The 16,268-nt window shown below is 39.3% G+C and overlaps 1 protein-coding gene across 1 annotated transcript in view; it reads left to right on the plus strand.

Annotated features, from left to right (window-relative positions):
• LOC106932337 (MAM domain-containing glycosylphosphatidylinositol anchor protein 2-like) overlaps nt 1-16,268 on the plus strand; it is a 331,489-nt gene that overhangs the window by 269,661 nt on the left and 45,560 nt on the right. Inside the window, exons 11-13 of the mRNA XM_088002677.1 lie at nt 2,093-2,270; nt 5,861-5,881; nt 9,344-9,499. Coding sequence (XP_087858803.1) covers nt 2,093-2,270; nt 5,861-5,881; nt 9,344-9,499 — 355 coding nt within the window. The remainder of the gene's footprint in view (nt 1-2,092; nt 2,271-5,860; nt 5,882-9,343; nt 9,500-16,268) is intronic.

A 16,268-nucleotide genomic window follows, 5' to 3' on the forward strand; every position in this document is an offset into this window, starting at 1 on the left:
TACGGGAAAACAACTGTTTTTATATTATGCATATATACCTGTGCATATAAATATTTATAGCCTAATGTATATTATTCAGTATTAATCAATATTTAATCGTTTTTGCTTTTCTACCATATATGTGTTATGCATATTTCTAAAATTATGTATATGTTACTAAAATATATATAAAATTTTGTGAGTTGTGTGGTTTGTAAAATTCTCATCATACATCAAATTAGAATATTTTATTTCTGTTTTACACAGTTACTGTTAACTCCACCAAGAATATTTAAATATTTAAGTATTTTCAATAGGCCTTTCAGTCGTGACAACATGACCCCTTTCACAGATGAACACTTTCCAATAAAATATAAAGCAAACACTTCATTCCAGTTGAAAACCCCCCCAATCTCCTTGTATGTGTAGCTATGATAATTATGATTTGCAGCAAAAAATTGTGAAAATCAGTTCAGTATTTAGAGTTATTATTGATTAAATGCTTTGGTACTTCATTGCGCCTGCCAAACATGTAACTCTGAGTGGAGCAGTCAACCACTCCAAGATGGCGGCCCTCCGTCACGTCACAATAGTGAAGAGCGGTCCATGACCACCTACTCTTTTTTTATGTCTATGGTTGGCAATACCTAAAATGCACCAGGCATCACGTCACGTGCAGAGAAACGTCTGCACGTGGGTGTGCCTGTGTACCTGCTATGGATTTTAGCAAACTTTGCCACTCATAGATAAACGACAAACGTCTGCACGTCCCACAGTAACTCCTAAGAGGGTTACTGTGGAAACAATTATGAGTCTTACTTATGGTGCCCACCTGAAGTAGCAGTAGCAGTAGAAGTAGCAGTAGCAAATTAACCTGTGTAATCACAGGTTAATTTGTAGTAATCTATGTTCATGGTAGAAGTTACATTTTATTTTCGGTTATTGTACAATATTAAGTACAATTAGCAGATGGACGTGGCAGATAAGTCATCTGCTATTAGAGATTTGCTCAGTACAGAGCAAGTCTCTGATAAGTTTAATCAGGAGCAGGGTCGCCACCACGAATTTTGGGCTCCATGACAAAACATTTATTTAGCTGCTGTTACAATTTCTTGAGTCTATCTGATTCATCAAAAGCGTCAATTTTAAATGCTTGCAACTGCCTTGCTTTCTTTGGTTCAATCCTGAATGGACAATTCACTTGCACAATATTTACTGCTAGTGAATATTACAAGCAACCTATCTGCATACTGTGTGCAAATAGGTTGCTTATTTTTTTATTAGTTTTAGCTCATTCAAATGTCTCTCCCCACCAGCAACAATCACAGGCAACGTGCAAAATATATATATATATATATATATATATATATATATATATATATATATATATATATATATATATATATATATATATAATATGAAGCAATCCTGACTTCTCAAAAAATGCTCCAGGGTTGTATTTTGTTCAAGCTGCAGTATGTAACTTTCACAAAAAAATAAATAATTTTTTTTTCCATATCTGTTAATATTGTCATCATGTTGTGACAGTTTGTTCTGAGACAGATAATCTGTGAAAAGTTCAATCTCCTCCAACTCCTCCCTGAGCTGCTATTGGTGTTTGAGGTAATGTACCATTCTGATCAAAAACAACCAATTTTTTTTCAGTTTTAAATATGTATTGAAATATTTTTCATAAAAGTTGCATACTGCAGTCTTTAATTTAATTTAGGAGATAAGAAGGGACAAGTCAGGAGGGAAAGTGGCTGCAGATATCTGTAATGTAAATGCATCTAGGGCTGTCTCTGTTCTACCTTAGATGATAGTAAAAATATTTATTTTTGGATGTTTTTAGATGATTAAAAACATCTAAAATTATGTTAAAAACATCTCAAATGTTTTTATCAACATTTAGATGCTTTGCTTTTCTCATCTAAATGATATAACATTTAGATGATAAAAATATCTAAAATCTTTATAATCTAAAATGATGATAAAAATCATGTACGTAGCTGTAAGTTGTTGCAACAAGAACTACTGAATTGGGAAATTCTTTACATCTAGAGTTCTTCAAGGCCATGACATTTTTTTCCATCTACTTCTGTGTTTGTCTCAGATGGATCAGACTCGCTGGTGGGAGCAAGAGATTCCTATTGGTGGGCCCATCCAAAAGGGGCAGCTGCTGACTTACAACCTGACAGAACTGATCAAACCTGAATCCTACCTGGTGCGTCTCACCCCTATCACCCGATACGGTGAGGGGGATGCTTCTGAACGCACAATCACATACAGCGGTGCGTTATTGTCTTATACATTGCTAATTATAACAATATTTCTGTGTTTGATTTTACGGATAGTATTTTTTTGCTGTTTTAAAACTTTAAAAAATCTGAAAATTTCATTATATTTGAGGGAAAGGGCCTGATCTACAAAGATTCAAAATGAGTCATCTGCTGAGTCATCTGCAGCTCAATAATCCTGAGCTGCAGGATTACTGACTTTGAGCTGCAGTAATCCTGCAGCTCAAAGTAGCATTATATGAAACTAAAACAGTCTCAAAATTCACAATTGCACAGATCAAGCATTCAAAGTCTATTATTATCTTGGTCTCAGAACAGCTTCCGCGCCAATAATTGCACAAAAGCCTGAGCTGCTACCTCGGTTTGGGGAAACAAAACCAGGCTGTTAAACAGTTACTTTAATCACAAGAAATTCAACTATATGGAAAGATACTAGCCCAACACTGTTAGCATGCAGAAGAACTAGCATAGTTCGGTAACACAGCTTACTCACCAAGATTGCTAGCTTGTGTTGATAGTTACACAATTAAATCGCTCAACATTAATAATCATAACATGGGGATAAATAGCTAAATGTGTTAATATAGATATCTCACTTACCACTCCTCTGTCGCTGCCAGAAGCCAGGCTGAGGTCTAAACTGTCTGTGCTTCGTCATGGCTACAGCACTGTTGGAATGGGTTGATGTGATTGGATGAAACATAGGTTTCAGCCAATGTGGGAGACCGTTCATATGATTGGCTGAAGCAAGAAATTTATCTGACTGGTTGCTGATCATTCATTTAAAAAAGACATCTGTGTATTGAGATGTCAGGAGAGTCTCAAATTCACACACAAATGCAGCAAAACTCACAGGGCAGAAGTAGCTTGTAAATCAAGATATATTTGTGTTTCCATCAGATTCTTTAAATGTTCCAAATGTTTGAGAAGCAAAGTCTTCTGACATTTTAGCTATGTTTCTAAATAGCATAGATACAATGTGTGTCTACCCATAGAGATATAGGTGTCTATGGGTAGACACCCATAAAATAGTAGGATGTCTACTCTAAACAACATCAATTTCATTGCCAGTGATAGACATCTTTGCATGTCAGTTTGTACCTCCTTTTCAAATGTGCTAAATATAGATACAAAAACCAACACCCACAGTCTGCAAATCATTCAGACATCATGGTGCCAGTATTTAGGAGCATGATCAGCATATGTGCTGTATATTTATGAAAGCAGACACACTAAATTTGTTTGCTATTGTCTCTTTTGTTCTTTTGCTGATGCAATCAATTCAGTTTACTTATATAGTGCCAATTCACAACTGTTGTCTCAAGAGCGCTACAGAAAAAAACAATTACATTCAATCATACATTCAGTTGAAACCAGATATTTACATACACTGATTAAAAAGAAAACATACACATTCTTTTCCTGTGATTTTTTCTCTTTTTTTGTAACTTTCATTAAATTCAAAAATGTATATACAATTGCATCAAGGATAACTGTCTTTTAAACTGTATGACCTGGGTCAAACCTTTTGGCTTTCCGGTAACACTTTATTTGAAGAGGTTTGCATAAGACTGACATAACACCTGTCACAAACATAAAGAAGTCTTTATGAATGTTTATGACTGTTGTCATGAAGTGTCATTCGGTAAATAGACACTTTTAATGCAAAGTTGATCTAAAAATTGCATTGAAAGTCCACTAAAAATGCCAACTTTGCGTTAAATTGTCATTATTTACAAAATTATGCAAAGTTGTGACTTTTAATGGACTCTTAGATCAACTTTGCATTAAAAGTGTCATTATTTACAGAATGACACTTTATGACAACTGTCATAAACATTCATAAAGACTCCTTCATGTTCATGACAGGTGTTATGTCATGTTTATGACAGTGTCATGTCAGTCATATGCACACCCCTTCAAATAAAGTGTTACCGGCTTTCCAAGCTTCTCACAATAGTTTGCTGAAGTTTTGGCTCATTCCTCCTGACAGAATTGGCAGGCCTTACTCATACGCATTTTTTCAAATCTTGCCACTACTTGTACATAGGACTGAGAACAACACTTTGCGATGCCCACATCACAAAACATTAACTTTCTCTTTAAGCCTCTTTGTAACTTTCAATACCACCGACCACACCACAAAGATATGAGACTAAAGGTTTATTGCAGGAAGGGGATGATGCAATGGATGAACTACAATAAAGAATCGGTCAGCTGGGGAGAATGCCAGTGGCTTGGGAGATGAAGACTCAGAGTAGGGGTTCAATCTTCAAGAAAATGGGTTTCATATATTTTTCAAAGCCCACACAGGACCAACCCAGATGGAACTTGACAGAAAGAATGAGGACTATTGAATGGAAAGAAGGAAATGGGATGAGGCTGATGGGATGAGATGGCAAGAAGGAAAAGCAAAGAGGGTGAAAGAATGAAGGAGATAAAGTGAAATGGTTGAGTGTAAGGGAAGGTGGGGTTGCAGTAATTTAACAGAATGTGCAGTATGGGTGATCTGAGTATAAATAGGCTACTTGGAAAATTAGAGGTGTAGCTTTGGACATAGCACTGCTCCCAAACCTTAAATTAACTTCTTTAAGTAAACCAAGATTAGTTGAAAATGTTGGCCTAAATATGTTGCAACTTGTTCATGTTCCTGATAGTAAAAAGTTAATAGCAGGCCACAGCAGAGACACAAGCATAGTAATTGAGAGTAAATGCAAACATCATTACAAAACTCTATGTTCTGCAATGAAGGTTTTGACTTTCTTAATCTCACTGGCAACAGTTGCTGCCAGACATTTTTTCTAACTTCTGGCTGGAAACTCTGAAATAATTGTTTTGGCTTTTGGCTGCTAATTTAAGTTTTAAAATAAAATAATAGAGTGTCTACTCGAAGCAATATCAATTTCATGTATCTAGTGTGAAAGGTCACATGGCCAGTCCTCTTTACTTCCTGCCTGTAACACTGGAGGTAAATGTCTGTCACAAACCTAAACAAGAGGAAGTCAGTAAAATATTTAAATAAACAAATATAAATAAAAATATTTTTTAAATATGTACTTTTAAGGGTCTGATACTGATATGTTGTTTGCCTGTTTATTCTATATACTTTGCTGTTCCCACACAGCTTAAACCATCAGTTGTTTTAGATCTTCCAGACCTGAAAGAACACCGAGATGTTGTCTTCTACATCACTGTCATTCCCACAATTAAAATAAAGCCCCTCCCTCCAAACCCACGCAAAAGCCGACTTTTTCCATAAAGTGTGGCATATACATGAATGAGCACTACAAGATGATGCCACGCCTGAAAGTAGCTTAAGGACAGGGTCAAGGTCAGGGAGAATGTCCTCCCAGATGCAGATTTGTTCATCATAACATTTTCACCTGAGTTTGCCTCATTGATTCATAAATATTATATGTTAGGGAGGTCCAAGGATTGAAATGCATGCACTTATTTTGCAGGAAATAAAATTGGGATTAAACAGGTTAATGTTAGATCAAAATAAAAAATAAATCCCAAACTAATTTGAATGTTTCTGGTTCTATGCAGATTGTCTGATTGTACTTTTTTCTGCTCTTCTGCAGCTCCTGTTAACCCACATCTCAGTAAGTATCTGTCCCCAAAAACAAGCATTTGCAGTAACTGTTTCTGTCACTCTCCCCAATCTGCTTTCTGGTCTCTCCTCTCACAGCTGGAACCAGTTTGCTCATCAGCCCAGGTCTTATGTTCACAGCAAAGGGAGTTCTGTTTGAAGAGACTGTTTCTTTATATGCAAGAGATCAAATATTGCCCGTCTAAACTCCATAATCCCATTAATAATTGTGGAATATTTATCCCTTCTTTTATTAGTAAAATTATCCCACAAAATCAGCTGCATCTGTTAATAAGCTTTTTGCATATCCCAAATTGTACCTTTTGCCATGTCTGGTGTGTCATTGATGCTTAAGAACCATTCAATGGGTTTCTTCATTTCTTGAATACTCGTCTATTTGTCTGACAACAGAGTATTAATAAGTCTGAATTTCTCAGTGACATTACACCCAAAGGCAACTTGTAAAAAAGTTGGGGTTTTTTTTACAACTTTTTGGGCAGCGATCTGATAAAACCATTGTTTTGGGTTTACATTTGGTAACAGCTCAGAGTTAAACAGAAAGAGGTCTGTCCTGGAGTAAGAAGTATGGACTGGTGAAAAATATGAATATTGCCACTCAGTGAGAGATAATAACCTCCATGGGTCTACTACATTAAATGTTTTCATAAAATTTTGAACAGTTTCTGTAGACTTTAACAGTCTACAGAAACCGTGGATCCAATAACCGTTTAAAATCCCCTCATAATTGTATGGGAATTCATACTTGGTATTGCATAAAACAGGTCAACATATATTGTCATCAGCATTTGTGGCAGAAATACTGAATAGCATCACTAAAACATTCCCCTGTAACAATAATATATCTACCTCTAATATTAGACATTTTTTTAGTTATCTTAAAGATCATGTGTTTTTTTATATAATTATTGCAGCCCTCTGCTTTTAGCATTAAAACTTGAATGGAAAACACCTGCTGAAGAATATGAACAAGGAACATTGGTTGATTAGAAACAGGTTTCAGGTGTGAGGGGAGAGAGCAGAAGACAGACTGAGGAGAAAGAGAGAGAATATACACATGGGGTGAGAGAGGGTGCACAAGGGACTGGGAAATGGAACACTAAAGAATGACTAGACCTAATCAACACAATTAAACCAGAGTAACAAAGAATAGCTAGAGACAAGAAATAAACATAATAAACTAGAATTACTAAGAAAGGATTGAACTAAAGTAAAACAGAAACAAGACTGATCTAATCAAAGAAAGAAACTAAAGAACACAGAATAATAAACAAACCTAAAAACAACCCAGGACCCTAAGGTCCCAGTCTTATTTGCGCTGCCATGTTGCTGTCATCACTAGTGTTAGCTGGGGCCAGAGTGGTTTGAATAGATTTTTGAGTGTGTTTTTCTGTCTTTTTTTTTTTTTTTTTTGCTGCCATTTCTGAGATTCAGCCACTTAGGTAGAATATGACGGAAATGTTTTCGGTATCTGTCATGTCTAGTTGGTACACAATCACTATGCTAAGTGGAACTGCTCTGACTAACTACTCACGCCACTGACCAGGAAATGGAAGTCAAGTCCGACCATTGTTTATTTATAACAAGATTTCACCTCGTCTCTTTGTCACTGAGAGCACATCACTGTGGTTCACTCCGGGATTTGCTCACTGAGCCAACTTTTAGTGAAGCAGGTTTGCTAAACAGAGCACCAGTTTGTTCATTTTGTTAATCCCTGTATGTACTGTATATGTGTGTTAGGGACCTGATCTAGTTGATACCTTCAATTTTTAGTGGTGTGCCGATCGATTGGCCACTGACCATAATTGGCCGATTTCCATGAAAAAGTATATGGATCAGTGATTGGCAATCACTATCTTTTTATCACCTGTATCTTATACTTTGGAGCCTGTAGCGTCCACATGTGCAGCGTATCTCCCCTTTTCTTCCACACTGCACAAACACAAGGCAGCAATTGTAAGCAATGTCATGTGAAACTTTAATGTTCTGAGAATGAATGGGGCAGTTTGTGTGTTGTGATGAACAAAATACCTCGGGAGTGAGGCATGTCAAAATGCATCAACACAACAAATTTATTATGACATTTAAATAACAAACACTTGATGGAATATGGGTATATCAAGGCTCTCTGCAGGAAAAAGATACATTCAGAGCAGCCAAACTGCAGGTAAAACAGAGGTGGAAGATGCTGCGGTCCCACCAACTGCTGCTATGTGCTACTAAGTGATTGCCAATCATTGTCATTTTCATTCTAAGATGTAATATTTCACAGACCTAGCAGCACTTGAGCGCTACCAGACTATAGACTCTCACACTGAACATCTGCTTAAAGCTGCAGTACGAAACATATGTATTACAATTTTGCTATGTCCTAACAATTAGACAGATAATCTGCGAAACAAATGGAGCTCCTCTGCCTCCTCCCTGTATTCTGCAGAGTTATACTGCTCAGTCAGAAACAACCAATCAGAGCCAGGAGGCAAGTTTTATTGCTCTCAGTCCTTTGGACTGAATACTTGGTGCATTGTGCCTGCAAGTCTTTTTGCATGGTTTTGTCTAAATTAGGTAATTTTATATTTCCATTTTGTCAGCTCATATAGCCAGTACCATTTATAGCTAAATCAAAAAAATGAACAGCCACTTCATGTGATCGGTATCGATGATTGGCAGTAATCAGCCCCTCATGGGTGATCTGAATCGGCAGCAACAATTTTGTTTCTTGAGATACATTTAAATATTCCTCCTTCCTGATTTTCCAACTTTGTATTCTTTAATTTTGAAGGGGTTATTACTTTTTTCCAGAAGAAAAAACGTGTCTTCTTTTATTGGTCCTTATAATGTATTTATCAAAATTATTCATCTCTGAGTCTAACCACATTCAATTTGGCCACATTCATAAACAAATTTACAATACTGGGTTTATGTTATTAAATTAATCATCAACATTGTGAAAAGTCTAGGACTTTAGGAAATGTATGTTAAAAGCTTTATTACACTAATCTTTATTGTAATGTTTTAGGGTCTCAGTTTAACTGTATTGTCATCTTTTCAACTTTCCTTGGCAAGTGAATTCTTTCATGATCACTCAAGCTGGCTCCAATATTTGATTTTTTTTTTTTTTTTTTTTTTTCCAATTTTTAAGCTTAGGGGGCAGTCTACTTTAACATAAGACATGGTTATTTAGATAGTTGCTTTCCATAAAAAATAAGGAACTTTATATTTCCTTAGGTTCAGAAGAAATGTGCAAGGAGGGAATAATTTATCATAACGATGCATCCTGTAAAAACGTCACCTTCCTATGAAAATGACCTAAGATTTTTTTTTCTTACCAAAAGTGATTTTTTGGCAATTAAAAGGGATCACTTTAGGTAAAAAGTGACATTATTTTAGGAAGGTGATAAAAAGCATGTTTATTCATTGCTTAGGATCATATTTGAGTATGTCTGTGTGTGTTTAGGGGAGTTCCACTGTAGTTTTGAGGAGGAGGCGTTATGCTCTTTCTCTCAAGACAAGTCGGATGAGTTTGACTGGATAAGACAGAGTGGCACCAAAGAGGGCACCACATACACACCGAATACAGGACCAAGCTCTGACCACACCGGCTCAAGTCAAGGTACACACGCACACAAACACAGACACAGACAGATTGATTCTCTATCCAACTGAGAACTTTGTATTGACTTCCATTTATTTTAGTAAGTAATTTATGCCTAACCCCATAAAAATCTTGTCTGTTTGAGACTGGAATGGGAGATGGTGCCTTAACTTGGTCTATCATGTTGAAGAAGAGCTGAATTGGAAAGAGAAGGTCTTGATTATAGTCTATGTTTCTATCTTTGGCCATGAATGGTGCTACAAATGAACTTCCTCTCGTTGATGACTAGAACACACACCCACCAGTAAATGGAGTGTTCAGTACATCAGAACTTATTCGGGAAATGTGTTTTCATCTCCTCTTTTCCATTAACTCTTTTGGAAAAGCCAAAAACCAGCTCAAGTGAGCCCTTATTTTTATGTTTTTTTAATTAAAGAAGTCATTTCAAATTTGGATATTTCCATTACTCTTTTCTAACACAATACTTCAAAATGCGCATAAGAAATGCTGATAGAAACATGGTTTAAAAGTAAAATAAAAAAATTCCAGTGGTAGGAAACACCAGGACAAACCCAGAGAATATCCCTTCTGGTCTCAGTGTCAACGTTGTGGGAAACCGTTTATTGTACATGCAGAATCAAACCAATACCACAGTACAAACCAATACCACCTTATCTCTGATTCATATATATTTTTATTTAATCCTTCACTTTACCCTCCCCAATCCTGTCTTTTTTGTCTTTTTGTTGTTGTGTAATATCGTTGTAAATGTATTTTAATTTAGGTATGCATCATTATTTGAATTTTGCTGTATCCTGAACAGATTTTTTTCCTGTCAGTTTTTCCTGTGATATTTAAAAAAAAATCCAAAATGAAGTATTATTTAAAAAAGTCAAGGAAGGGAAATGTGTGATTCAGGAGACGTGATCAGGAGCTGGATCAGCGGCTTTTGGAAGTGAGACAGTGTTAGATATCCCTTGTCTCTACAAATGGGGTCCAACCGACCCCACACATGTAAAACTTATACCATTTGGCACAGTCCTCTATGTTTGCCTCAGTCCTCGCACGCACAAGGATTAAGGAAGGTCGTCAGGTAAGTTCTTGAATGAAGTTCTAGATGATCAAGCTTTGGAAGGAGACATTGGGTTCTGCTAGTACATTGTTCAATGAGGTTAGATGAGCATGGATCAGAGACCAGGGAGGTAATCCAAAAATTAGCCACAAAACAGTAGAACGTTGGAGAGTAGGGAGGTAGGTGGATACTGAGCAGCGTGGACCTAATGCCAAAGACATCCACAGAACAACACACTGGCAGCGTAACAGGAATGATTCAGACCACTTGGACCAGGCGGTAGACCTCAAATACAGGGGACAAATAGGCAAATGTGGGCACAGGTATTGAAGAACATATATAAAAAAAAAAAATCACACAATGACTTAGGGGACTAGAGATTACCAGTGTAGGTTAATTATCAGGTGCTGAATGAACCTACAGCAGCTCTTGATGAGGAATTTCCTGCAGCTGTGGGACAGCAGTTCTCATTCTCAGCAGCAAAGAACCTTGGAGGAACAGGAGGCCTCACACAAACACTCAAACAGCAGAATCCAACAGTGAGGTTTTCTCATCTTGGAGCCCATACAATGGGTACAGAAAGTATTCAGACCCCTTCCAACTTTTTACTCTTTATTTCATTGTAGCCATTTTCTAAAATCAAAAAAGTTCATATTATTTCTTGTTAACAAATAATTCCCATCTTGAGAGAAAAAACAGAAATGTAGACATTTTTGCAAATTTATTAAAAAAGAAAAACTGAAACATTGCATGGTCATAAGTATTCAGACCCTTTGCTGTGGCACTCATTTAATTCACATGCTGTCCATTTCTTCTGATCCTCCTTGAGATGGTTCTACTCCCTCATTGGAGTCCAGTTGTGCTCAATTAAACTGACTGGACTTAATTAGGATATGCACAAACCTATTTAAGTGAATATACAGATTTGTGCTCTGGCATCCTCACAGGTCACAGTGGATCTCAGAGCAAATGAGAATCATGAGGTCAAAGGAAGTGCCTATGGAGCGCAGTGACAGAATTGTGGCAAGGCACATGTCTGGCCAAGGTTACAAAAGAATTTCTGCAGCACTCAACGTTCCTAAGAGCACAGTGGCCTCCATAACCCTTAAATATGAAAGCCCGCTTAGAGTTTGCCAAAAAGCACATGAAAGACTCCCAGACTATGAGAAATACGATTATCTGCCCCGATGAAATGAAGATTTAACTTTTTGGCATGAATTCTAAGCAGTATGTGTGGTGAAAACCAGGCACTGCTCATCACCTGCCCAATACAATCCCAACAGTGAAGCATGCTGGTGGCAGTATCATGCTGTGGTAGGGACAGGATAACTGGTTGCAATAGATAGATAGATAGATAGATAGATAGATAGATAGATAGAGTTAAGGAAAAGATATCTAAATTGGTTAACTTTGGAAAAAGTTTGGCTCTCTCTCTTCCTCTGGATCCCAGGTCCTCCCGGTGAGCCACATGTGGCCACAAGGAAAACAACAATGCGTGTTGACATCACAGAATTACAGAGTTTAATCCAATAGAAAACGCATAAAATTACAACAGAAACTGCAGAACAACGGAGACATACATTCATTTACCTGACATAAATGGAAAGAATAAGGAAAGAAAAGCAAAGACATCCAAAGACGTCTTTGGAGAGTTGCAAGAGCAAATCTAATTTGTAACTTCTGTGTAGAAAGTTTTATAGTAAAAGGTGTATTCTTATCTTTAATTTATTCAAATAAGGCGTATCTTTGCACCTCCAACCAGGAGCTATCTCTGACCCTCTCTCAAGCCAGTAACCCCTGCCGTGTTTATGGCCTTTCACAGATGAGTGTGAAATGCTAGAACTTCTACTGTATTGTTTCCCACACATTCAAACGATCCTAGCAAACCATCTGCTGTAACTACAGGTAACATAAAGGTCAGTAGGCCAGAATACATTACTGATTTTAAAACCACAATTTAGGCCATTTGAATCAAGACATGTTAAGTTTTAAAACTAGCTTATTTTAAATGTATTTTCTCAACAATAGATAGATTCAACTTTGTCATTGCACATGTCCCAAGTACAGGCAACGAAATGCAGTTTACATCCATCTAGAAATGCTTAAGCGAAATTATGTACACACATTATACAGTATTATTATAATATACAGTATTATGTACACACATTATACAGTATTATAATATACAGTATTAGTGCTAATGTTCAGACTAAATACCTACAAACTATGATTGTGGTGAATGTATAAGCAGTAAGCAGAAGTGCACAGGTTATGGGTGGTTGCTAGAATGTGTATGTAGTATGCAATCTATAATTGTTCGTGGTGCATGTGTATATGCGTTGTGTGTGTGTGTGTACATGTGTATGTCTTCAGTCCATGATTACTTATGGGAGTCAGGAGGCAGAGTTCAGGAGTCTAATAGCTGTTGGGAAAAAGCTGTTCCGGTACCTGGTGGTTCTAGTCCTGAGGCTCCTGTCGCGCCTCACAGAAGGTAGGAGGGTGAAAAGTTCGCATGCTGGGTGAAAGGAGTCCTTGATGATTTTCCCAGCCCTATTGAGACAACGTTTCCCATAGATGTCCGCTATGGCAGGGAGTGGTGCTCCTGCTATGCGCTGGGCAGCTTTCACCACCCTTTGCAACGCCTTCCAGTCTGAAGCAGAGCAGTTCCCGTACCAGACTGTGATGCAGGTGGTAAGGATGCTCTCTATGGTGCAACGATAGAAATTCACCATTATGTCTTGTGAAAGGTGGCTCTTCTTCAGAGTCCTCAGGAAGAAGAGGCGTTGGTAAGCCTTCTTGACCACCTTGGAGCAGCTGGTTGTCCAGGTGAGATCCACGGAGATGTGAACTCCCAGGAACTTAAAGCTATTCACATGCTCCACTGCTGTCCCTTTGATGTAAATGGGTGGGTGTGGGTCACCATCCTTCCTGAAGTCCACAATGAGCTCCTTGGGCTTCTCAGTGTTGAGTAAAAGGTTACTGATGTCGCACCACTCAGCAAGATGATCCACCTCCTCCCTGTAAGCAGCCTCCTCGTTGTCCTTGATGCCCTTCTTCAGCTCAGCTCTGGCTGTACTGTAGGCCTGTGCGTCTCCTGATCTGAAGGTGATGTTCAATTAATCAATCAAATTTTATGTGTATAGCACATTTCAGCAGCAAGGCATTTCAAAGTGTCATAATGTGGAGTTGATGGTGAGGATGAGGACGCTGAGACCCAGGATGTAAGATGAAAGTGATGAATTTATTGAAAGGCCAAAAAAAGAATAGTCCAAACCGAAAACTCTGAACACAAAAAACGGTCAGGGCAGGACCTGCCGCAAACAATCCGGGGGGTGACCACGGCACAGGAGGCAGAGCAGGAGCCGCAGTGGGCGCCGCGGTGGGTGGTTCCTGGACCCCATATGGCCGGCTGCAGGCTCTGGGGGCGGAGACTCGGGAGGAGCAGGCTCTGGGGGCGGAGACTCCGGAGGAGCGCCTGCTGCTGCTGCTGCTGGCTTGGACGGAGCAGACTCGGGTGGACCAGCAGGATGGCCGGCGGAGAGCTCGGGGGGCTGTACTCCGGCAGCGGAGTCAGAGAGCTCGGGGGGCTGCGCTCCGGAAGCGGACTCGGGGAGCTCGGGCGAGCAGGCTACTGCGGCAGGAGACGGGGAGACTGTGGCAGATGCAGGCGCCGGTGGTGCTTTATTAGATCTAGCAGCCAGCGCCGCCACCACTGCCTGCCGTTCCTGCTCTACCTCTTTGAAGAAGGCTTCCAAGCCAAGCAGAGGAAGAAATTGGATCCACCTGTCCAGGTGGACCACCATACGTGTGGTGGTGTTGAGGCGGCTGAACAGGGAATTCGGACTGGCCATTTCGGTGTCGTACCTCCTGATCTCCCTTAACAGGGAACGACGGTCTGACGGGTCCATGTTGGTGGAAGTAGCGTTCCTCACCGGTTGTTGTCAGGTCCTTCTGTCGTAATGTGGAGTTGATGGTGAGGATGAGGACGCTGAGACCCAGGATGTAAGATGAAAGTGATGAATTTATTGAAAGGCTCAGTCCGGAAAACAGGCAGCACGGCAGAGTAGCAAACAGCTAATACCGGTAGCACTGACAAAGACTGGGAAACGCGAGCTAGGCTAACCAGGACTTAGCAGTTCCACTGGCGAGCATTCAGGACAACAGGCGTGGCAGCAAATAACAAACTTAGACAGTGGTAGACAAGGACCTGACAAAGAACACAGACAGCAGGCGAAACTAAATACACAGGGAGGGTAATCAAGGAATGAGACACACCTGGGAAGCAATCAACGGGGAAGACAGAACTGGGACAGGACTAAACACAGAAAACCTCAAAAATAACTAAACAACACAAAGTGCTTTACATAATTAAAATAAAAACAGCATGTGACATTGAATAGACAGTGAGAAAGAGAAAGACATTTTGAAAAAGATTAAAAAAGATAAAAACATTAAAACCCGCACCCCTTTTAGGACTTCAGTTAAATGTCATTTAACTGGGGCTCTAACCCTCTGGGACTTTAGTCAAAAACACCGTTTGACAAGGACTCCAACCTCTAGTTTTTTAGTTGAAACGCCATCAACTGGGACTCTAAACCCCGTAGGACTTTAGTTAAACGTCATTTAACAAGGATTCTCACACCCCTAGATATAGATTCATTGAACTGGGACATTTTCCGGGGGGGCTTTACATAGACAGTGTCATAATGTGAGGTACCAGGACCCTAAGGGAAGCAACAACTACGGACACCAAACGCAGTTCAACAGATTTATTAAACAATAAGGTGTAAATGGAGGGAGGATGGAGAGGTGTAGATCAGCGGCAGCAGGGAGGAACCAGGCGAGAGGAGGAACTGAGAAATGGGTGAGCGGTTAGGCAGAGGAATAATGACGGGAATGATGGTGTAACCTGGTGATGGCTTACGGTTTGAGGGTTCAGATGAGCAGAGGAGGGTACAGCAGTTGGGGCAGTGAGGTGGAGGAGTTCCAGCAGGCAACTGAGGGTGGACAGGCAGCAGCAGGGTGGTGGTTGTGGAGGAATCGCTGGTTTTTAGTTGTAATAACTGAAGCTGTGCATTGATTCTAGTTTGCTCCTCTTTAGGTCCAAAGATAATAACTTCAGTTTTGTTTCTGTTCAGCTGGGGAAAGTTTTGGCACATCCACACATTTATCTGTTCTAAGCATCTATTCAGTGATTGGATGGGTTCAGAGTCACCTGGTGACATCGTGATGTAGAGCTGTGTATCATCTGCATAGTTATGGTAGCTAATCCTATTTCCTGTTCTAACCTGAGCTTGTGGGAGCATATAAATATTGAAAAGAAGGGGTCCTAGGTTTGAACCTTGTGACCACATGTGACCTTTGACCTCTCTGATGTGAAGTTTCCAATTGAAACAAAGAAATTCCTGTTCTTTATGTAAGATTCAAACCAGTTGAGCACTGGACCAGAGAGTCCGACCCAACTCTCCAGTTGATTCAGTAAAATGTCATGGCCATCAGTGTTAAAAGCTGCACTGAGGTCCATCAGAACCAGTACTGTGGTTCTCCCACAGTCCATATTTATATGGATATCATTGAACACTTTTACAAGGGCCGTCTCCGTGCTATGGTGAGGACGAAAACCTGGAAGAAGTCAAAGTGATTCATTATTGTTAGGAAGTTATTTAATTGTTTAAAAACTGCTTTTTCAATAACTTTGCTGATGAATGGGAGGTT

Source organism: Poecilia mexicana, unplaced genomic scaffold (assembly GCF_051168715.1).
Source record: "Poecilia mexicana isolate PSO_F unplaced genomic scaffold, ASM5116871v1 scaffold_22, whole genome shotgun sequence".
Lineage (NCBI taxonomy): Eukaryota > Metazoa > Chordata > Actinopteri > Cyprinodontiformes > Poeciliidae > Poecilia > Poecilia mexicana.